Below are 24,819 nucleotides of genomic sequence, written 5' to 3' on the forward strand. Positions count from 1 at the left end.
GAAGAAGAAATATAAGCTGGATAATGGGGGAAGTTGGGCTATATTCTGCAGGGACTGGTAAGATCCTTCATGAGAAAAAAGAAATCTGATGGAAGGATATTTTGAGAAGTGAGCCAAAAGACTCCTGGAAAGGCGAGATGTTTATCTGGAAGAATGAGTTACAAAGAGCAGCACAGGGGAATGTTGGAGCCGACAGTGACATTTTTAGATGAATTTGGTGTTGTAGAGACAGCAGGAGAAGGTGGAGAAGAGACAGACACATCACAAAATAGTGAGGATGAGTGTCAGGCAGAAAGGACAGAAATGGGAATGGCTATGGTGTTTACCAGCATAAATAGAGAAGGATGGGGATGTTGGATTAGCTCTGAGCTGTTCAGGTGAAGGTAGAAGAGCAGCAGGCAAGGGAAGAACTGTAAAGGGATGAGAATGCAGAGCATGCATGGACAAGAAAGGGAGGAGAAATAAGCAGAGTTACAGCAGGAGTCAAAAAGAATAGTCTAGATGAGGTTTCTAAAGAAGTCTGTCAGTGTGACGTTTTCAGCTGTTCTTGTGAAGTCAGGAGGCAGTGACCTGTGCCTCTGGAGAGACTGAGCAGGCTGGGAACATCCTTGAATGTGATCACATGATCCTCTGTTGGCTTCTCAGCAACCTCACCCGGAATCTTAGTCCAGCCCCAGTACTGGTTGCTTCTCTTAAATGAGACTTTTTAAATCTCTTAACACATGATACAATTTAAGGAAAATCAAACCAGTAAAAGCCCTTCTGCACTGCAGAAAGTTATACTGCTATCAAAATATTCCTTTGTAGATATAAAAATGAGGATCACTTTTATAGCATGTGGTCTGGTTAAAATTGATGAGTTAGGGGCCAACACTGAGAAATAAGTTCCCTTTTTCTGAACATTACATTTCATAATGAATTCGTCAGTGATTATGTAGATCCCATGGCTATATCAACATAGCTCCCACTGTCAGTGCTTCAGGGAGTGCCTACAAATTCCCTAACTGGGGGTGAGGTACTTTGTACCAACAAAGCTGGACTCCAGTCCTTCTGGAAGTTGGTTCCAATCAATCTTCTACATCTTCCCCCTCTTCCTTAGTAGGGTTTTACTTCCTAATACTTAGCATGGTGGTTCAAACATCACCTTTTGTCACTTTACCTCAGGCTTTTCACAAAGGCCTGATATTGAGCAGAAAGTCACTGCAGACAATATACCAACCTCCAGCATCTGGCTTGCAGGGCACCTCCAGTCTCATGGTATCCATAGAAACCAGCACAGCACCAGATGCAGCACATCAGCCTTTGTCCATGCTGTTCAGAACACGTGTTCTGATCACCACCAGCAGCTTGTTCACTCTCTACATTACAGCCTCCTTACTTCTGCTGACGTTTACCTGAGACCCATCACAGAGACAGAGACAGTGCCCTCAGCATGAGTGGTAAGAAGTCCCTCAGCCACACTGCCCTCAGTGGCTGGTTGAAAGGGGGACAGGATTTTACATCTCATTCCAGGATGCCAAGGAGTCAGACAGTAAGGGAAAAAGGTTTAGCAATGCAAAACCTTAGCACTTATCACCCTGGGATCTTTTGCTCTCTTTACAGATCAAGGACATTGTGTTTGCCCAATGGCCTCAGTGCCTAGACTGCCACTGCCAGCACCCGGAACCAGTACCAAGGCTAAAGAGTCCACAAACCCAGTCTCCAGAGGGCTCTGACATTTCATTAAGTGAACAACAAACTAACTCTGACACCACAGCCAGCAGTATCAGAACTTCCCAGGATCTTGGACACCAAGAGATCTCCTGGTTGTATTCAATGTATTTCTACATAACTAGCAACTACAGTCACTAAAAGTAGTCCCCCAAGCTTCATGGCATATTGTCTCTGTCCCTGTCAGTAGGGACCTTTCCATTGAACAGAATATTTCTGAAGTACCAACCCTCTTTAGTACACCCTGGTCATTGCCCAGCCAAACTCTAAATGTGTGGGACAATGTTGTTGAGAACTCCCAAGAATCTCTGGGTCATAGCAACAATCAGTACTTTAATCCCTGCCTAAATTCCAGGTTGTCACAGTAGCCATGCAGGAGAAAAATCTGCCAAGCTGCCAGCGTGCCAGAGGCTGGAATGCAGCTCAGTCCAAACATGTCAGTGCAGTGAGGCCATTAACCTTGCAATTTGCAACTCTGCAAAGTTGCAAGCAGAGTTGCAAATTGCAAGAAAATATTGTCTGGCATTGCAAAGATGAGACTAACCCCTTGAGTAAGATTGTCTCAGGGTACTGAAAAGTTAACAGTATTAAAAAAAAGGCGGGTGTGAGCAAGTTGCTTGAACGGATCGGCTGGACCACAGACACTGTGGTTGCAGCTCTAATCATACAAAAAGCATCACAAGCAGCAACTTTTTAAACTCTGAGAAAGACTAACTTCCTTTCTCTTTGATAGTTGCCATGAGATCCCTAGCTATTTATAAACTATGCTGCTGTAGGGAACCCTATAAATATCCAGAGTGATAAGCATGCCCTTACTATTCTTAGAGTGGACAACTAAGTAAAAATGGAAATCACCCTTGGCCTACTGGAACTTCTGCAGTCACATCCTCTGTCCCAAACCCATCAAGCTAAAAGCAGCATTGCCAGCTCTGGACTTGACCTCACTGTCATAATCAGCTCTTCGGTCATACCTCAATCTCTGTATCTGATAAGGTGACAGCTGGGTATCTGACCACCACACAGTCAATGAACCCAAGAGGAGATGCAGGACATTTGATAGACAGTGCAGGAAAATGGACAATGCACAGCATAGAAGATTATATTCTTCTAAGTGCAAAGATTATTGTTAGGAACAGCACAAATAGGTCCAAATGTGGCCCTAGCCATGACAAAAAACACCTGTAAAAACTCGGTTTTGCACAGGAGTATTTGTTGCCTAGTTCTTCTAGTATATACTATGCAATGCTTTCAGTTTACGCTTTTCTGGGCTCACTTGTTTTTGACCTCTTCTTGCTGCTGAAGACTTTTAAAGGGCTACTTCAAACCTACCTGTGAATGAATGAGAAATCTACTCCTGTTCCAGCAGAAAGCTCAGTGCATACTTCTCTGAGTGCTCACTGTCAGGCTGCAGCTGCCCTGGGAATTATCATCTCAAGGAGGAAAATAAGGGCAAACTGCTTGATTTTATTTGATCACCAGCGAGGCCACACCTGGAGTACTGTGTCCAGTTTCACGGCCCTCAGTTCAAGGGGAATGTGGAGAAACTGGAGAAGGCGCAGCAATGGTCAGTCAAGATGGTCAGGGGCCTGGAGTCCCAAAGAGAGGTTGTGGGAGGTGGGCTTATTTAGTGTTGTGAAGGGAAGGCTAAGGGAGGATGTAAGGCTGGCTGTAAGGGAGTCACAAACACAAAAAAGCCAAACTCTTCTTGGTCAGGGCAGATGATGGTGTAAAACGTGGCAAAAACATGAAGAAGCAAAAGGCATTCATGCAACTCTGACAGATAGTGATTGCCTAAAACATTCAGCCCATGTGTTCCTCTGGTGGAGTCTGAACAGACAATGATCTCCAAAACCACTGTTGTTCACTGTTGGCTGAGGGATTCAGCAAATGTAGCAATGTCTGGTACCAAAACATTTATAACTGAAAACTACACAGAAATCAGGCCTGAAACCAGAGAAAAATTAATGTTACGTTAACTTACTGAAAGCTGAATTAATACTTTCTGGATCTAATTGGGTTTACTCTTCACACTCTTTGACTACTTGTATTACTTATGAGGTCTCTTCCATAAGAGCATTTCAATGCCTTTTGAATTAAAGGAATAACTCAAAGAATTAAACGTTTCAGAATTGGTGAAACTATTTCTTTCTCTCTGTTTTGTTATAATATTATTTCTAAGTGCACAAAAGAGTTAAGGCATAAACATCCCAGAATAAAAATTGTGTCTGACAGCTATAATGTCACTTTGTAGCCAGAGGGAACATTCCTGCTGTCACTAAAATACCGCGGATGTAGCCAATTGAACAAAAATGGTACTGTCTAAACAAACTCAGCACACAATGGTTAGTTCCTAACTTCAGAGGTTCAGCAGACCAACTGTGCTCCAGACAATGCTGAGTTTGTTTAAAGTGTAATACATTTAGTTGGGCATGCTTATATATGAGTTATTGTAAAGTTGCTTCAGGCTAAATTCATTTCTGCTGCAACACCACTGAAATGAGTGTACTTACAACAGAGATTAATTTGGCCCATTATGTACTAAACTTGCAGATCTTTCTATAAAAAAGAACTATTCTTTTTGCAATTGATCTTGTTCACTGCAGTCATTTAAACACAAAGAAAGTCTTATCTGTGTTACCCCGGTGTGGTGGAGTTATACTGGATTTACGTTGTTGCAACTGAGAGAATTCTTTCAGCTGAAAATAAAGACAGCTGCCCAAATTACATGCAGATCACTGCACTTCTCCTATACACCAGAACACTTGTAATGCACATTTCAGTGTCATGCACGACTTGCTACAGCAGCTGTAGGGAAAAGGAATTCCTGATATACAAAACTTTGTTAGAAAGTTAGGTCATGGCTTTAGCTGTAAGATATTTCAACATCTAAGCAAATACATTGAAGCTTTTCCATTACGCATGGACAGCAAGCAGTCCATACTCTCTCCAACTTACAGAGCAGCAATGGAATTATTTTCCCATCTGCATCATCTACAGAGATGGGCCTTCAGCATCCTTGGTAGGAAAACTTTGAACTCAAGGATGAAGGAATAAGATTCAAAATAACAACTACACGTCTAAAACACAACTGTAAATGAAATTTAGGTGCCTAGAGGGAAGAAATCAGAAATCACCACCTCCGCTTTGTTTGGCCTGATGCTGCTTGAGGCACAGACACCCTTCCCATGCTGCAAGATAATTTTAAAATAATCTAAAGTAGAAAAAAAGAACTGATTCTCAAAATGAAATTTTGCTACCAAAACAATCATCTCACTGTTTTGATCATTTAAAATGCTTCAAAGGAAACTTTTCAGGCTTGGTTTCAAGAATATGTTAACATATATTGTATTCAGATTTGAAATCTTAATCTTGGGAAATAAAAATTCTAAATGTCATCTGACCTTAGTACCAACAGGTTTTTTGTAATGATGAGCTTTTATGTCACAGACCAGGCCAACAGAAGCAGGGACAGTGCTGACTGAGACCCCCAGATATCTGGGCTTCCACAACAGGGAAACAACACAGAAAGATGGACAAGGCAAGAATTACTGAGGCATTTCTTATCTTACACAGGAAGACAAGAATTTCTTCCTAGTATTAAGGTTAAGTTCTGAACCTGAATTAAGGCCCACAGCTTGGATGAGTCAGGAGCAACCTGTGCTGTCAGGCTGCTCTGAAAGACTGATGCTGCCTGCTGCAAGGAGACTGGCATGGAAGCAACTCAAAGGCAGGCACTTGCAGCTCCACCTACAGCCACAGAAATGCTGAAAAACAGGTCCACTCCTGTAAACAATAAAGAGCAGAGATTTTAAAAATACATCCCAAAAGTTAAACACAGAATTCTCATGTAGGCCACAGCAAGAGGCTGGTGCAGACTGCACACTTCTCCATGCTGCAAAATCCCAAAACACAGCAGTCACTAGTACAGGCATTATTTTGTAGACTCCTGGCCAAGAATTTTGCTCCTGAAGCATTGGGCTTCACCACTTTAATCGAGCACAGAATCTAAAATACTACAGGATGTAGAAAATCCAGAGAATCATCCATGTGTGTTTCTGGCTTTGCTGCAGGTTTTTCTCTCATAACGAAGACAATTCTTTCCCCTCAGAGTATCCATAATACAAACACGATGAGTTTGCTTAGGCGAAACCTCCTTAGCTGCTTACTTCTGCATTTTGTGCAGAATTTACATAGCAAACCCCTCTACATAAGACAGGCAAAGCAAACAGTAGGTTCCTCTGTAGGGCAGGATAGTTCAACCATAATTATCCTTTAGTCTCTGTTCAGAAGACCACAACATTCCTTAAAGCCAAAACCTTTAGAAAGTTTAATCTTCTCAAACAGTGGAGTGAGATATATGATAGCTGATAACTGTTTGCTTTTCCTTTTTAGTTTTCATTAAATTGAGTATAGACATATAATCTATATTCTCACATGGAAAATAGGTTTATTTCACTTTATTCCATCAATTCACTGACTTTGTTGGATCCTGTGCAAACACAAAAAAAATGTATCCCAACAAAAAATGTATTGTCTTTTTGAGAGTTTGAACTTGTGAAGCCCTTTCTATTTTCAAAAATATTCCCTAGAAAGCACAGGAACTCTTTAAAGAGCCATGTCTCATTCTGCTTAGAAATGCAAAGGTCTGGACATTTTAATATATTTTATCATACTTTCACAGGACAAATAAATAAGGAGGGTGAAGAACTACAGGTACTTGATTTTTTTCCCTCAGGAGGCAACCTCTAAAATTACGGAGACCTGGCTGAAAAAAGGTGCCCACCACACACAGGTTAGAGTTGGCTACATTAGTGATGCAAACACAGTGAGCCTGGGCAGCTTTTTGTGACCTTGGTGTCAGTCTGCTCATTGCCACTGTCAATGGCACCAGGCACCTCAACCACATCTGTAGCCACCGTCATAAGTGCTGACAGTCGCCCTTAAAAACAAGGTATGGCAAAAGCCCACACATTGGATACCCTCCTCTAGGCACTAAAAATAGTTCTGACAGACACTGTACTACCACTAGTGACTCAAAGATACACAGATCACATACTTCACGGAAAAGAAAAAAAAGTAACTACCCATGAAGAACAGTATTTTGTTGCTATGTACCACTAATCTCTCTTTAAAAATGAAAAAATACTTATACAATGAAGAACAGCTGGTGCAATCCAACTGTCCTACTAATGCATTAACAGTAATTAATGACACCTGTAATTCTGGCATAATATCACATACCTGCATGTGCTAAAATGTGTATTTCCTCAAACACCCTGTTTTCCTGGACTACAACACTCTAAGGAAAACAGTCTTCCTAGATCATCTTTATGAGAAGGCTCTCTTCAGTTTTGTGGGTTTGGATAAGCATCTGCTTACTCTATTGTCTGGTGAAAACAGACACAAAGACAATTAGACTTGATGCACATCCAGTTGCTAAAAGTGATCAAAATGTCAGACCTATTAAGATCTCGCTATCTGACATCTGTTTCCTTGAGAGGCAACATGTATTGCCATCACTGACTTCATTCCTATTCCAGCTACAGTGTGGGGAAACACTGATGAGGTTAGTTAAAGCCCATTCTTACCGATAATTCTTGCTAAGCCCAGCTGATTGTTTCTGTGCCAAATCCCTGGGAACAGCAGCAGCAGTACCGGGATGTGTGGAATGCCCCTCATTTGGCTTTCAGCACAACTGTTCAGACATTTACTGGAGCCAGTTAGAGCATTCCCCCCAGTACACCTCTTCTCATTACTACCAGAATCTTCAGGGCGCCCTAACACAGCTGTGGATGAAGAGGACACACCTTTCACTCTTTCTCCAGAAACTCACGAAGCCACCTCGCTCATGTAGCAGCAAAAGGCACCCACACCATCACAAAGGCCTTCAGACATCAAGAGTAGCAACATTTGTATCTCATACTCCAGACAGAAATTCTTTAGAGACAGCGTAAGCAAGGTGACAGCAGTGTGGCTGCATCCCAAGTGAGGGAGAGTCCATGACTGAGCTGTGTCTGCATCAGCTGACGGTCTCAGCTCCCTTGGGAGTACTCTGTTCTTCAAAGCGACAAAATTGTGGAATATGCATCTAAATAGCAAGCATGCCAGATATATTTGTAGCAAAATGTTCTTGGTCAGAGGCAAGTGAGTTATCAGCTGGTACTACCAGGCCACTTTATGCACTTCCTTAGCTTATTACTACTGCTAAGCACATTAGTACTACCCGTATTATACACCTGTCAGCTTGCTTTACTTCTGCCCAGTCACCAGAGATAGTGAACAGTCTGGTTTACCATATGGATACATCATGTAAAGCAGAGACAGCACTGCCTGAGCACAAGGAGGCACCAAAAAAATATGCTTGACTGTACTCTCCGGAGAGAGCAGCACTCAGTACTACAGAGCAGAAACTATGACCTGCCAGGTCCATATAAGTGCTGCAGATAAAATAAAGTTCTACAAAGCCTTCGTACTTAGCACTTCTGGAAGACACACTTAGTCTTGCGCACATTGCTGCTTTCCACAAGCAAAACTTCACAGAAATTTGGCCCTGGCCTCCTCATGGGACTATACAATGTTCAGACTAACTTGCATTTACTACATTGTACATTTGCAGTACAGAATTGAGTTACACTTCTGCATGCTAAACTGTGAATGTTCCTATAAGGGCCAAATCAGCAAATTTCAAATGTAGTGGACAACCCACGTTGTAAGGACACATTTTCCCTGCGCTAAAATCCTTCATGCATTCATAGGTAACAATCTCATGGCACGGCAGCTTGATGGATAAATGAAAGCTAGTGAGTCAGCACTGGGGGGAAAGGTGGGAGTCGCTGCCAATGCCACGCTTGACGAGATGAACAGTGACTCCTGTGTCAAAGCAGGAGCCAAAAGTGAAACCTGTATTTGGCAGAAGGCAGAAGCAGACCTCCCACTGATGTCCAGGTAGTTAGCATTTCACCCTTGCACATGCTCAACTGGGTCTTGTTCCCATGTATCCTCTGGGCTGTGAACTTCCTTTGAAGCTACTGGGAGTTCTGCACAGAAACAGGTTTTAACATCCAGTTTTCCATGAGGTGCAATTCAGTGAGTGCTTCATATGATGAAGGAAAGCAGCAGTGTAAGTGAATAACAGGAGGGAGCTAACTGTTCCATCACATTAGTATTTTAAAAGACCATCTACACAACCAAAATTTAATCTAGAAGAGACAATGCTGTGGTACAAAAAGTTTATTTAGTCACAATTTTGTAAACATATGAGGTAAATTAACGTTTACATCAACTTGCTTCTTGCAGAATTTAATATACAAGGCACTTCTCTGAAGACAGTACTGTTAACTGTTTGCTGGTTTTATTGCTACTACAAGTTCCTGACTGCACGGAAAACTTGTTATGTTTGTTGTCAGATTCTGTCATGTAAAAGACAAACATCCAGAAAGCAACAAGAAAGTTCTGAGTAAGCTTTCTCATGCTTTAGAACCCTTTAACTGTGAGAAATAGTGGCAATGCAAATAGCAATGTATTCTCCACCTTAAAATATGCTCACGCATCTTGCATAACTCTTCAAGAACTAAAAATTCTAGAATTAGATTGGCATCTTACAGCAAACTTAAAATGCAAATCTACAATTTCTTTATCACATCAGTGGTTTTAGTTTATGCAAATAGTCCCATTGCCATTAATGGTCTTATTTGCAAAAGTTAAAATAACTTGCATGAAATTGTATTTCCAGGCTTAGACCCTATTTTTGCCTACAAAGAAAAACATTTATTTTTTGTAAAATTTTCTACAGTGTAACAGTGCAGTGTTTATCCACAAATACTTTGTTCGGAATTTTAAACCAGGCTGCAAGTTTTGCTCATAGGGGACACATGTCACAGCTAGTTACTGTGCTCTAAACACACATGAAGGCATATGAACAATAATGAACCTTATTTTATTTGGTAATAATTGAGTTCATGATGAAAAATATTTTTTTCCATGGTGTGCTCCCTATATATCCAACACCCGTATTTTAATTACACAGAGAAAGTTGATACTATGGATCAGTGACCAGGTTAAATTTAATGGTACTGCCTTATGTCTGAAGAGTTCCTGTGTTATAGTAAGACATTTCTCTTTTAAGTTTAACACATTGGCAGAGTCATTCTTTTACTTCTTATACAAATGTAAACTTAGAAAGCAGTTTATTTCATCCAAATGTGCAATCTGAAATCAAAAACTGAATGTAAACTTCCGAAAATCAAAACTACAAGGCACACTTTTCACAATAAAAATCAAAGTAAAACATCTGGATTAAAAAAAAACCCAGCCTGTTCAAATCCATGGTGTTAGTGTCTGTAGGAAACAAAAAGACCCGGGGGCTCAACACTCTGCTCCTGCAGACTGATGTCACCAAATGAACTCAGTGGAATACAACAGTTTGTAGCAGTTGAGGAGGCAGTCCCATGACTAACCAAAAAAGGACCTAAATAGTGATCTGATTTTTAAAGCTTGCTTTTATTATTTTACTGACCCTACACTTATGTACTCATACCAGAAAATAATATTAAGAGCTGCAAAATGTCAAACATTTAATTAGCTCTAAATGCCTTGTTGAATGACAAATATACTGCAAAAAGAGTAGTACATCATACACCTGGTAACTTGTTCAAAGAGTATCTTTTTTCAGTTTTCTTTTTTCAGTTTTATTTTTTCAGCATATTTTTTAACTTCAGGTAAGAGAGAACAAGTTTTCCGACAATTACTCAAAGAGCAAAAATGTGGGGGGGTTTTACTCAGTCTGCTTAGTATCAGGCATGATTCTGTTCTGACTTCTGCTTTTGTGATAACTTACCTACAGGTTTCATCTTAGCTGTGCACCTGAGGTCTTTCAGAATTGTGGCCTGAACAGCCATATACTAAACCAGGGTATCACTTGCTACCAACTCCCATGAAACTTTGTAATTAATTGATGTGAAAGAGTCAACAACTCGGAAATTAGAGGATAATTTTTGCCAACAGACTCTATTCTGCAAATCAGTGGGTGTTTGCACATATTTTCTAGAACTGCTGAATTCTGCATAGAATTCAGCACTCGACTCACAGGATGTTGAATTCAGTGATAATTCACGAGTAAAGTCCTCAAAACTGGCCACACCAATTAGATTTTTCTTTCAACAAATCTGAATCCAGATGTGATGCGGCAACTACAAGCAGTTGTAAGCACTGAGGAATTCTGCCAAAACAGTTACCTGGGCTTAAATGAAGAGACAGTTACTGGACTCCAAATGAAACTGCAGGTAATGAAGAGGCTTGACGCTGCATAGTTACGTGATGGAACTTAAGCTGATCTTAAAAGCGCAACCTGTGAGTTGTAGCTTTGCTTTCTCAGGCCAGGACTGCCTGGATGCAGAGGCTGCTCTCTCAGACTTCTCTTAGGGGTTGCAATAGAGTTACATTTCTCCCCCCGAGCTTCACCTAACAGGAAAAATCATCTTTTAGAGCTTTCCAGAAGTTACTCTAGCTGAAAATACCATATATTCCACTAAAGCATCTGAACTCTCTGCAGGTCTAACCGCACACATTAACTTGAAAAGGTCAGACTAGGTCTCAGTTGATCCTAAGTTAAATCTATCTCTGTTACTGTTTTTTATATACAGTATGGATGCAATCCTGCAGGACATACTCCGTGAGGGTAGTACTAAAGTAAGGGCTGCAAGATGCAGAGCCCCATCAAACAACATCAGTTTTGCTCTCACGAACTGATATAAAAAAGCACACATTCCAGGAGGCCTGATTTATATAAACACACTCCAGAAAGACTTTGACTTCATTCTTCAGAAGCATAGAAGGAAGGAAAATGTAGCCTATAAACTCTGATGTACTAAAATACAGAGATGCATATATTGCATTATTTCAGCAATATAGTTAACTGGCATTTATCAAAACTTTAAGAACTGCTATTATAGATGCTAGTAATTCTAAAAATTTTGAATCTTAATCTTTGCTTTTGTTTACACCTAGGCAACTTCATCAAGTTTAGTCTATGTTCAGCACAGCTGCATGGATACAACAGAGAGCAAAACTTGGCTTTTAGTTTTCTTGCAGAAAGGGTTTTTATGGCTTGTAACACAGAAAATCCATGAGAGCATGCCTGAAGCTGAATACCTACTAATAAATATCTTTATTGTACCACTACACATTGATTTTTAATGCAGTGCCTGCCCTTAAGATCCATGGCAGTGGAAGGACTTCTCCTCACCTGGTTCAACACAAGCAGGACAAGGAAATCATGAGACAACATGCCCAAAGGCTGCAGAACAGTGCTTCTGATCATGAGAAGCTCTTTGTGACTACTCAGAAAGCAGTAAAAATGTTTAATCTTGAGTGGTGGGAATATATTTTGGCTGTTGAATAAAATAAGCATGCTCAGGAAAACATATAACAGCAGAAATAACTGGCAATGTTAACTACTTGCTACAGCGTGACCCTGCTTTGCCTGAGTAAGGACTGCACTGCCAGGCCAAACACTTCAAAGACACAAAGGGATATCCCAGTGTGTTTGACTGCTCTTTTCCAGTTACAGTACTTTCGATCTATAGCAGCAACAGGACTGACTCCAAGCTTCAGTTCTTTTGGATTCTGCTTAGAACAGAAGCTGGGCCTAATTCTGTATTTCTTTTGTACCAAAACTCTCCTGAGCCTTATCAGGCATGCAGAATTCTGACTAACATCTTGTTAAGGAGGAAATAAAGGACAGAGCCTGTTGTAAGAAAAGCTGCACCTTCAAAAAAAAAAAAAAAACAAACCAGTATTTTCCTCTACCCATTTTTAAGGGAAACACACATTTTTCAAAAGGAGGATTTCAATGTCTTTTCTAAGGCCCAAAATCTAAATTTCATCTGGCTGCCTAAACTTCATGTGAATGTTAGTTTTGCTTGAGTAAGGCCTGCAAGATCCATTCCCAAATCTTGCTTCTTGTTAAATTGAATGGAAATCCTGCAAGTGACTTCAGTGGGATTGGAAAAGACCCTTCAGCCACCACATTGACCAGGTATTTTAGCCACCTTTTCAGCAATACAATATTCAGTTTTCACTGACCTGAGGACGCTACAGATTGATGTTAAAGAGTACACAACAGGAAATAATGTTGCTTTGGGAATTTCACCATTAGTAAGTTTCTTTCCTCTTACATTTTCTTGTAAGATCAAAGATCAAACTAAAATTATTAAATACACAGTCAAGTAACTTTAAACCTACAGATTATTCTTAAAATGTTCAAATACTTGAAAATAAGCACTCAAGTTTACTTCTAAAAAGCATTTTTCCAACAAACTTAAGCTGATATCTAATAGTCTAAAATGCAGAGCTGTACTTCATCCTAATTGTCCACGGGCAATATATGGGGCCACAGTGTATTGACATCATAATCCTTGCTTTCTGAAGAGAAATTGTTCTGTGTAATAATTTCCAAGGTGTGGTTTAAATTCCTGTCCTCCTGTAAGCAATTTTAGAAGTCAGCTAAAATTATAATCAAACATGCTCAAACATATTTGCAGGCTTATAAACATGGTGTGATCATGGCTGGCAAACACTGGATAGAAGGTCAAACCAAACACTTCCTAACAGGTCAAGAGTAAAAAAAAAAAAATATGGAAAGAAGAACCTCAAAAATCTACTCCAGGGGTTCCCTAAACTTTGCCTGGCCGAGGAGCACATTGGTGACTTGCTGTGAGCACAAAGGCTTCACTAAGTCATATTATATGGAAGAAACTGAGTTACCTTTAATATGGCAAGTTGGTCCGTAGAGACGACAGATGCCAATAGGCAATATACCACCCTGATGTTTGCCATAGGGCTACGTAAGATTCAAGAGGAAGAAAGTAAGTCATTGCATCTGCTCATGTAGAGCTTCTGTGGACGAGTGGAAGTGAAGGCAAGGGCAAGAGGGAGATGACAGCAAGGTGCATGGGCACTAGGGATATTAACATTTTTCTCGGATGAAAGGCAGCCTCAGGGCACACTGCCAGCTACCATCACCACCTGCTATCTGTGCAGGCCTCCCCTATGGCTGCCCTTGAGGGATCTGCCATGAACGTGAAGGAAAGTGGGACTGGTCTCCTGGCCCACAGGCTGCGCTTCGGTCACCTCTGACCTATTAGAAAATGTTGATAATTTTCCCCACTACAACTCACAGAGTGCAAAAACAGCAAGCGTCTAAGTTTGAAGCCCAGGCCTTCTCACCCACGCCAGGCCTGGCCTCCCCGGGCAGCTCCCCTGCCCACTCTGCCTTCCACCACCTGCTCCCCCGAGCAGGGGCGACCGCCCTACACAGCCAGGTCGTCTGACCGGGCTCTGCAGCTGCTCGACTTACTGGCCCTGCTCAAGCGCCGCGTGTCTACAAGCAGTGGTGGCTCGTGCATCTCCACCGTGGTGCAGGCAGCCGAGACGGCCCGTGCCCCCGACAGCTCCACCTCGCCCTCCACATCCCACCTACTGCCGCTCGCCCCGCTCAGGCTGGTGCTGCTGCCGCTGTTGGCTGCAGCAATGGGCAGCACAGCTGGGGGTGGGAGTAGCTGCTCCAGTGGCTCTTCCTGCTCGGGAAGGGGATGCCGGACACTGCTGGGGGTAGAGGAACCTGCTGAGCTGGAGGAAACCTTCCCCTGCTGCTCAGCTGCCACGTTGACCCAGTTCTGCTCGGACGTCAGGGCACGGCTGCTGCTGTTGAAGTAGTTGATGACAGCTGGTGTGGGCGTGGGCATGGGGGTTGGGATGGTGACGGGAGTCGAGATGGGTGTGGGAGTCACAGCACGGTGCCTCTCCTCAGGAATTTGTGGAGCAGGAGGGTAACTTGCCATGGATGTCGTGTTGGAGGGGGGCCGTGGTCTTGGAGCAGCTGTAGCATAGTATGATGCCATGGTCACTGGGGCCAGTAGTGGTGTGACAGCACGGGTGTCAGGCAGAACAGGGGCCGGCGTGGCAGTTGTGACCACCACAGGTGGTGCTGGTGGTGGCAGGGAAACAGGTTTGGATTCCCCTGTTACCATAACTGGTGTCATTGTTGCAACAGGCATCTCAAGGATGTACTGGCTTGTCATGCCCTGCTTAAGCTTCTTCCACCCCAAGTGATATATCTCAAGCATGTTCAGCAGCAGGGAGACTGAGGCCACCACCAACATGAAGATGATGAAGATGGTCTTCTCCGTGGGCCTTGAGATGAAGCAGTCCACAGTGTGTGGACAAGGTGAGCGGCTGCACTGGTAGACTGGCTTTAGCTCGAAGCCATATAGGAAGTACTGGCCCACAATGAAGCCCACCTCAAACAGTGTCTTGAATATGATATTGAAGACATAGGTACGGAGCAAGGCACCCCCCATACGGATTCTACCACGTTCATCACGGATTGGGAGCTTCTCTTTCCCCCTTTTGACAACAGGATCTTTGACGTTATTGCTGCCTCCTCCACCACCACTGCCAGATGCTGCTGCTACTGGGTAGTTGCCATCTTTGCCACTTCCCTTCTTTTTCAGCTCCTCTTTCTCTTTCCTCTTCTCCTCCATGCGTACAATGTGCAGGACATGGCCCAGGTAGATGAGGGTTGGAGTGGAGACAAAAATGATCTGCAGCACCCAGAAGCGGATGTGAGAAATGGGGAAGGCTTTGTCATAGCAAACATTTTCGCAACCAGGTTGCTGAGTGTTGCATGTAAAGTCCGACTGCTCGTCTCCCCAGACCTCCTCAGCAGCAGCCCCCAGCACCAGGATCCTGAAGATAAACAGTACCGTCAGCCAAACTTTGCCAATAACCGTGGAGTGCTCCTGCGCATTCTCTAACAGTCTCCCCAGAAAGCTCCAGTCACCCATTGTTTCAGATTTCTAACCTACAATAAGAACATCAGAGCAATTAGAGCAACGTTAAATCATCTTATAATTACACAACACTGGGGCAGAACAGATTGATCCTCAACAAATGATATTTCTTAAGGGCACTTGCTTTTGCAGAATATTGCACATATACATTAAGAACTAGATAACCCCAGGACCATGCAATCACAGGCTTTGGTGAGCACAGAAGGGAGATGTTTAGTGCTCTCGCAGAGCCCATACAGGCTTAAGTGCCTATACACAACTGGCAAGAAGGATTCATAAGTTAGAATTTCTACAAGATTTAAATATTTTAAAAAACATTACTTCCTCTGTCTGAGATGGCTCTAACTGCTCCTGCTCATATTTAGAAAAGAACAGGTAGAAATCAGACCAAATAAACAGAATAATCTTACTATTAACGCAACTGCACTGGTATCCAGAGTGTGATGTGAAGTTTGCCTAACTCTAATAATTTTATTGTTACCAGAACTTATTTATTCCAGCATTCAGAACGTTAGTAATGTCTCAGGCCTCTGTTATTTTTGAACTGTACAAACACAGAAAAATAATTACTCAAAACCTATGGAATTTAGAGTTTAATTTTGGAATCTGTACGACTCAACAAGCATGTTCTCAAAGCCTAATCATGTTCAAATTTGTTTCTTTCTAATAAAATCCAGACATTTTAATAACTTGAAATATTGGGAAGAATGAGAAATTCTGAGACAAACGGTGAAAAGGTTTCTATGCCATTTCCCCTACTGTCCTGGCAGCTGGTGTTACTGAATCATACCTACTGCAACATCATTAAAACAAAACAAAAACCAAAACAACAAACTCAAGGTCACTTCGGCAACTATATACAGAGATTTTCCTGGAAAAAAATAAAAGTACATCCTATGACCTTACTTCTGTGACAAACAACTGGCATATATTCTCAGCAGCTTCCACCAATTCATGTATGATGGGCCTCCCAAGTCCAATTCTAGGCAGAGACACAATTGCTGATTTGGAAAGGCTTAAAATGCAAGACTTTTTTTAATATCAGATTCCTCACAAGTTTCCTCCAATTGAGAAACAGGAGAAATCTGCTGGTATCACTTCTGTTATCCTGGGCCTGTTCCTAACTGGATTATATGTAAGAATATTGGAATATATGTAAGAAGTACATTTCATTCTCCTGATAAACTCCTATGTTTTATATGTCAACCTTCAACCGAAAACAAAATAAAAAACTTTGCTTTCAGTAACTTCAATACCTTCAGAAATACTTGTATTGTAATTCAGCTCTAACAATTTGCATACAAAAAAACCACTATGAGAAAGGCAGTTATCTTCTTGTTTAAAAATCTTAGAATATTTTATAAATATAACTTAATTACTTCTTACTATACCTATACTTCTTATCCAAACACCTGGGTGTCTTACAATTCCCAAGAAAAAGAAAAGGTGTTCATCACCACAGCTAAGAATTTACACCTAAAAAAGTATACTATTCTCATCATTATATGAGTGTAATTTCCAGCAATTATGTCACTGTTTTTCCAAAAGAAGTATTTCCAAAGTCTGTTCTGAACTTCTTTCAGGCTTTTAATTAAGGCAATTAAAGAAATTAAACTTATTTAAGGCACTTATTTATAACTTGATTTTACTGTGAGGCAATGAAATACCTCGAACTGCAGACTAGTATGCTTTCACACAAAAAGCAATAACACATCCGTTAGTATTTTGCAGTTTTGCAAATCCTGGAATACTAATTCACTTTTTTATCCCACAAAGTTAATTGAACAAAACCTCCCCCTAAAAATACGTATTTGATATTCTTCAAAACCACATTCCCTTTAATGTAAGTGAATTCTTTTTCCAACATAACATGATAAACTGCAAACAATGATACTAAAAATGAGATACTGATTTTGTGTATGTATGTTCACAGTCCTGAAACATTTTTAACATATATTCAGATTCTTTTTGAAGAATGTATTTTTTCTCCTCTTAAAACAGTAGCCCAAAGCTGAATAAATTTTTATGGTATTTTTATAGTCTTAATATGTTTATATTATTTTAAAATTTAATCATCAATCTTGATTTTATAATGTTTAAAATATTTTGGATGGTTAAGTAATTTTAATCTTGACAAATAAAATTTTTTAAGGGAATAATGAATTAATTTTGTGGGGTTTTTTACTCAAAACCATTTGAAGATATACCCAGTTTAGTTCCAGGTTTGAACAGAACTAAACTGTTGTTTGGGCATGTTCTTATTATGAGTGGGAAAATGGAGGAAAAGCAAAATGAACAATGTGATATTTGATGGATTAAAGAAGTTTAGCACAAACCTAAGTTCAGTATTTCCTTTCTCTGCTATTCTTGACATTATTCTGTGCTTCTCAGTTCAATACTCTCTGCCTCACTTTATTTTCCATTCAGATCAAACAAAATAGGCAGCTCAGCAGTCAAAGTTATGGTTTGTTCTTTTGTTACTAATACTTGTAATAGAAAGTTTATTAACCAGCAAAAAGATAGACCATTAAATCTTCTTGAATTCAGCACTCATGTCCCATTTTCTTACCCTTGTATCCAATGCCACAAAGGCCACATACTGGTTTTTTATAAAAACTGATATTACCTTCTGTTGCATAAAAAGAATGAAGTTGGTCTGCCCTCCTGAAAAAGTTGCCCTGCACTTGTAAGGTACCAATTTTTGTCCCCTACAGGCACATTGTTGTGCATCCCTTACAGAGATCAATAGGCAATGATGGCTACAATAAAAACAGGATATTTTGTGCTTTTCTGAGGATTTATCTAGTGATTAGCAGAAGAACAATAACAATCTGTAAAACTTAAAGATGACAAATAATATATCCATCTAACTTATTCTGAATCATTCTCCATTCACCAATACTACTCAAGAATTTTTTTCTTTTTACTACAGGTCAGCAATGCCCAGGCTGAGATAATTCAGGACACCAGAGACATGACACAATGCACTTCTCAAAGGATACACATAAAAAAGTTATTCTAATGCTTACATTAGTTAGAAGATTTATTTCTGTATATCAGAGTGTGCAAAATCATCCTGCACACAAAGAGAAGGTGTTTAACCTGCGAGCAGATACTTCACAGCATCTTAACTTCACAGAGGTGAAAAACCTCAGTGTACTTCTTGGTATGAATTGCAGCAACTGTTGCCTTCACCAGAAACGTGTCTTGTCCATAGTACATAAATACTGGAAGGACATAATTTCCAAGGGCAATGCAAAGTTACACATCTCCACTGGCTGGAGAGTTCCCAGAAATCCAGGTCCTGTGTCTTTCTTCAATGTCAATACATTCTTCAGTGAGCAATTCTTAAGGCAAATGTAACTCATCCAAAAATCAGACCAATAATTGTAAAGGGGTGCCTTGATACAATAATGTTTAAATTACATCAAATGAAAACAAAAGGTTCACAAAGCTCTCAGAATATTTGATTTTTCACTATTGAGTTCAACAATACCTATATCTAAATTTAAACAGCCACAACTCAATATTTTAATTGAGAATAATCCCAAGCTTGCTTTTGTAGTTTTACATAAACTTCAACTATATAGTATTACTTTCAGTGCTGCTGAAATACAGAGACAGGCAACTATTAAGACCTAATCTTCAATATGGATTGTGAAAGGAGACATTTTTTCTTTTTGTGCTTGGAAAAAAATGCAGATTAAGAAATGAAACATCTTTATCTGCATTTCATTATGTCCATGAATACCCACAAGGGAATGACAGAGAATCTGTCTCAGAAAACAATCTAATTCAACGGTAGGAAAAGCAAGGACTTAATGAACTTTGTATCATTTAATAAGAACTTGAGTCTTGTATTATTTGGTGTATTGAATATTATTTGGTGTATTGAATTGTATTGTGTTTCTTGTATTAGAAAGTCATTCCTCTGAGACCAACACTGAAAAACGGATATTCATAAAAATTGGCATGGCATTTAAGAATCAATATTGTGTTATTAATCACTAGTTTAGTACATGCACAAACACACTTTGCACGTGACAAAGAGAACAGGCAAGCGAGAATAAACTTTAGAAGCTGCAATGTCACATCAATCCCTCTGCAGGAGAGGAATAATTATAATGTAACACAAATTTGCCAGTTATTTTTATTTCAGATGACATCACTGAAGAAGTTCATCACTATGTATTAGGTGTGCAGAATTCGACATTTTATTATTTATAATTTTACTCAAACATGTATATGTTTATGTATTTATATACACATATGCACACAAATAAGTACACAGCTGTGTTAAATACATTACCAGATTATGACACTTGACATATTTACAATTTCATTATACTGGTACCTCCTAAAAACGTCCCAAAACAAATATTTAGAAACCTAACAGATATCCTTGTCTGAATACAATTTCTTAAATTCAGCCCAAATTTCCTTGATTTCTCTGGACAGTCTAAAAACTTGGGATTTAGATTTTTTTTTCTTCTAAATTATCTACATTTTATGAAGCAGTATGGCAAAAAAAAACTGTTAAAACAACTTGCAATATTTTATTTGTTTTTACACCAAACAATTGGGCATCTCCTCTAGTACCAGGTTCTTAACTCTGCTAATTTAAATCAGACAAAAGCAGTCATCCTGCAGAAAAGTCTGTAGCGTGACCATGTAATTCCAGACAAACTGGCATATATGCTGGCACAGAATAAGCTACTATAATTTCCAGTGAAACTTAATGGTATTTGGCCATGTCCAAATATATGAAACACAACGGTGAGTGTTTCATAAAACACAATAGAGGTTTCACAGTTCATTTTATAAACTTGTTTAAACGAGGATTTTAAAAATACTTTTCTTCATGCTCCCAGTGTCATACTTTCAGACACATCTATCACCACTCTCGTTATATTTTAAACACTTGTTAAAAATTAATTCCTTGACTGATCTTGTTATTACCTTGAACTTACTTTACTGCTATGGAGCCTCCTCCTTAAATCCCAGGCAAAACTTCTTTTGACTTCTTCTTGACTCCACTTGACCTCTGAGTGAAAGTTTGGCCTGAGTAAAGGAAAAGCGCGAGGAGTGCAGGGCTGAGCCCAGGAGGAGAGCTACACCCCACCTGTGAAACTCCTCTCTTCCCTGCTGGAACAAACCCCTGCCCTGATTTGTTAGCCACAGGAGAAAAACAGGAACAAAAAGCAACCCCGTTTGTCCCCCAGAATACTCAAATGCCACTTAGAGCTCTACATGGGAATGAAAAGACAGTGACTTACCAGTAAAGCCAAATGGCGTGAAGGGTGTGGAGCTACCAGGGGACTGCGGAACAGCCGTGGAGCATGAGGGCAACAGTCCTACATCCCGAGTGAGTGAAGCATGAATGAGACAGAGCTGTCAGGTGCCCACATATCATCAGCCACACAGATCTAAAAACTGCACAGTGAGGAGTGTCCCGCCCCCCGCCCCAGATGTAAAAAGGAAAGAAGAGCCTTTCTGGCATTCAAACACTCAAGACCCTTTTTCACTGCAGAGAACCAGGGACTCCAACATTTGAGTATCCATCTGAGAGGACACAGTAATTGCAAGGGAGACCCTGTTCAAACTTCTTAAAGCACACTTTTGTACTATGAAAACCATTTAAATTTTTTCTAGTTTAATTCTAAAATGTTCTAGTAGGATTCTTTCATTTCCCTTTAAATTTACCTTAAGGGTAAATTTAAATACCTCTAGTATCTCTAGCTACTCAGTTCAATTTATTCTTCATATCTATGTCAGTGTCTTAAAGACCAAACACACTAAGGATTCCTAATAACATGCTAGGCTTATATGATTTCTTCAGTGCATCAGCAATGAACCCAAATACTTTTTGCCTACAGGAAAAAAAAAGACACAAATGAAACAAGTTTTTTGGTTATAACATTGGCAAGTTTTTACTTAATCAAGCTTCATACCTTCCGAAGAATATTTATTCATCTCAATCCTTTGCATCACTTTTGAGTCCTAAGCGAACAAGTGAGTAACTGGCACATTTTGATAACTCTCAGACCAAAGATGTGGACAGAGTGAGGTAAAAGTCTGGTCAATGCAGGGAGGCCACCCGGCCTTTTCTACTATCAGTAGAAAGTGCTTGTATGGGCCAGATAACTTAGAGCTCACCTCAAGGAACCCCGGAACCATCTTGGGTTCGTGAACTCCATCATTCTGTGTGGCACCACTTACAACGCTGAAAGAAATTCTGGCTCTGCTTTATATTTAAGACTTAACTTTACTCCGAGTACAAAACTGGCTTGAAATGCACATCAATGTTCACATGTTAGTGGCAACTTCTAAGAAGATATTACATGCCCCTAAACAACAATCCTGGATATAAATACTTGTTGCTTTGTCCTCCACTGCATCTTCTGAAGTATTTGGTGACGTTTGGACACTTCTCCCTGCCACACCAGGCTCAGTTACCGTCCCATCTGCGAGCGCCGCTGCCTGCAGACAGTTCCCCCGGTGAGGCAGGAACAGAGTGCCGGGGTCTCTCAGAAAGGTATGCAGAGCAGTAGGGCTCCTGCCTCGACTCCTCCTCAGCAGGATGACCAGGCTCGGCCCCGCCCTGCCCTTCCCCGGCGCCCATCCCACGGCCGGGGGACACGGCAAGCGGGCAGCGGCCCCGGGCAGGCTCCCGCCCCCAGCGCCGGCTCGGAGCGTGCCCGCGGCCGCGTCCCCTGTGCCGGGCGGCGCGTCCCTGCCTGGAGCCGAGCGGCGCAGCCCAGGCTCGCTCTACTTACGCTTGGCGGGAGGAAGGCTTTTTTAAGCAGCAAAGGAGCGACTCGTTCGGAAGAGTCCGGGCGGCGATGGCGCACAGGTCGTTTAAGCGGGAGGAAGAGGCGCCCCCAAACTTTGCTGGGGCTGTGGCAGAAGCGGCGGGGCGGGGCGGGCGGCGCCGGGAGCCCGTGCCCAGCGCCCTGCCCTGCGCCCTGCCTGTGGCTGCCCGCGCTCCCCCGCCCGCACCTCTGGCGGCCGCCCCGCAAGGCACCGGGCACCCGGCCCTCCCTCTCTCCCCTCCCCGCCTCCCGCCGCGGCTTCACACGGGACGGGCCGGCAGCCCCTCCACACCCGCGAGGTTCCAAGCGGAGGCTCTGCGTGGATTTTGAAATGTTTGTCACTGTGCAGATGACCCATCCCACCTCCGCGGGATTTCCTGGGAAATAAAAGAGTTTCTTCCCCGCTGAGGATAGAAGCGTGAGAAACCCTTCCCCGCCCCGCCGGGCTGCGGCGGAGGCAGCGCCGCGGGAGCCGCCGCCCGCTCGGTGCCGCCGCCCGCGGGGCGCGCTGTGGCCGGGGTGCGGCTGCGGCCCCGCGCTCAGAGGGCGCCTCGCCCCTGCCGCCGAATGCACGGCCCTCCGTGAGGTGTCGGAGACACCTGAGCAAAACAACCGAACAAGGTTTTCACCACAAGGAGAGTTTTCTCTCTGAGAGCAGATAAATCTCGCAGGTGGCTGCCTGTGCTTCCTGCATGAAGAGCCCCAAAGGGTTGCCATCCCCTTTTTTCTTTCCCTCACACCCTCCTCAGTCAGGATTAGCTGTCAGGCTATTGTGCGCAGAACTGTTGGGAAAAAAACCCCAAAACCCCAAACCACAGATCAGTTGTCACTGTTCCGAAAGTTATTATCTAAAAGCAGCTCTTGACATTTTCAGCATCAGTACTCAAAAATATTACTATCATGTATGTTTTGGTTAGGTTTTTGTGTGTTCTGTAGTGTTGCCCCAGAGAAAGAAGAACAGCCACACAGCCTGGGCAGCATCTAAAGCAGAGTGGGACGTGGTTCTGATCAAAGCAGGTCCAGGGAGGTGATTCTCCCCTACTATTCTGCTCTCATGAGACCCCAGCTGGAGTGCTGCGTCCAACTCAGGGGGCCCCTGAAGAAGGATGTGGACCTGTTGGAGTGAGTCCAGAGGAGGGCCATGAAGATGATCAGGGGGCTGGAGCACCTCTCCTATGAAGACAGGCTGAAGAGTTGGGGCTGTTCAGCCTGGAGAAAAGGGGGCTATAAGGAGACCATACAGCAGCTTTCCAGTTCCTAAAGGGACCTACAAGAAAGCCAGAGAGGAACTTGTTACAAGAGCAGGTAGTGACTGGTCAAGGGGGAATCGCTCTGAACTGAAAGAGGGTAGACTTAGATTAGGTATTAGGAAGAAACTCTTTAGTGTGAGGGTGGTGAGTCCTGGGAACAGGCTTCCCAGAAAAGTTGCAGATGACACATCTCCAGAAGTGTTCAAGGCCAGGTTTGATAAGGCTTTGAGCAATCTGGTCTAGTAGAAGGTGCCCCGGCCCTTGGCAGGGGGAGTTGGAACTATCTTTCAGGTTCCTTCTAACCAAAGCCATCCTATGATTCCATGGAAGAATGACTTAAAGTGGTATGATGACTCAACAACTATTCAGCAGTAACATATGAGTTTCTCTTGATAGCCACTCTACAAAGAGCTGGAACCAGAACCACACCAGTCATTCTTAAGGCTTTATTTAGTAAAAAAAAAAAAAATCCATAAAATTTTGAGACTCTTTGAGGGGCTGTGTGTAGCAGAGGACTGTTGAGAAACTGAATCCGACCATGCCCATGTTCTTGTATTCTTGCAATGCTTGATTGGTCCCTATAAATATTTCAGCTGAAAGCATTAGAGAGGAAGATCACTGTTGACCCTAAGCACTTGAGGTGGCACAAGGACAAATGACTGTTCAGAGATGGGTGATATATCTGAAACACAGTGCTGCCATGATTGTAAGTGTAGTAGTATCAAAGGGTTGATCCTGAAGCCAGTGGGGCATGAGAGGCCATGTTAGGGTACAGGATGGAATCCCAGCAGCCCCAGTAACTCCTAAAATTAGAGCTTCCCTTGTGCAGTGAAGTTTCTCAGCTCATAATGTCAGTTGAAGCGCAGGAGGTTTGATTTTAGGGAGAAGTAGACAGAGATCTCTCATTTTCAACCATCTGTACAAAAGTTTTAATACCATGAAGCACTGGTGTTTCTCTGATGGCTTTTTCACTCTCTCTAAGTTTCAAGTGGTATTTCCCACTATCTGTACAGACCGGCCTTGACACCTGTTTTTTTAAGAAAAATATTCTTACTCAGGGGGCAGGCAATTCTAGAGCATCCTTTTAGTAGTGCTACAGAAGGTTTTTATGGTAGAATCCTTTACATTTCAAACAAGGAGAAGCTGATGCAGTCCCTGCCTGCCACAGGACTACACCCATCAGCTAACAATTTCCTT

General features: G+C 41.9%; 1 protein-coding gene across 8 annotated transcripts; it reads right to left on the reverse strand.

Moving 5' to 3' along the window:
* Nucleotides 1-8,925: 8,925 nt before the first annotated feature.
* Nucleotides 8,926-22,545, reverse strand: GJA3 (gap junction protein alpha 3). 8 transcript variants are annotated; one of them, XM_042023902.1, is made up of 4 exons: nucleotides 22,337-22,545; nucleotides 20,837-20,914; nucleotides 20,520-20,604; nucleotides 8,926-15,571 (listed from the first exon to the last, which is right to left on the reverse strand). In XM_042023902.1, the coding sequence occupies exon 4, from the start codon at nucleotides 15,552-15,554 to the stop codon at nucleotides 14,019-14,021; it is 1,536 nt and encodes a 511-aa protein (XP_041879836.1). In that variant the 5' UTR covers nucleotides 15,555-15,571; nucleotides 20,520-20,604; nucleotides 20,837-20,914; nucleotides 22,337-22,545; the 3' UTR covers nucleotides 8,926-14,018. The 8 variants fall into 8 exon arrangements, 7 of the variants coding, with proteins under 7 accessions (XP_041879836.1, XP_041879835.1, XP_041879832.1 ...); XM_042023901.1 differs by having other exon boundaries at nucleotides 20,531-20,621; XM_042023898.1 differs by having other exon boundaries at nucleotides 20,520-20,621.
* Between the last annotated feature and the right edge of the window lie 2,274 nt (nucleotides 22,546-24,819).

Source organism: Corvus kubaryi, unplaced genomic scaffold (assembly GCF_017639235.1).
Source record: "Corvus kubaryi isolate FWS band 111438036 unplaced genomic scaffold, C.kubaryi_AGA036_p1.0 37256, whole genome shotgun sequence".
Taxonomy (NCBI): Eukaryota; Metazoa; Chordata; class Aves; order Passeriformes; family Corvidae; genus Corvus; species Corvus kubaryi.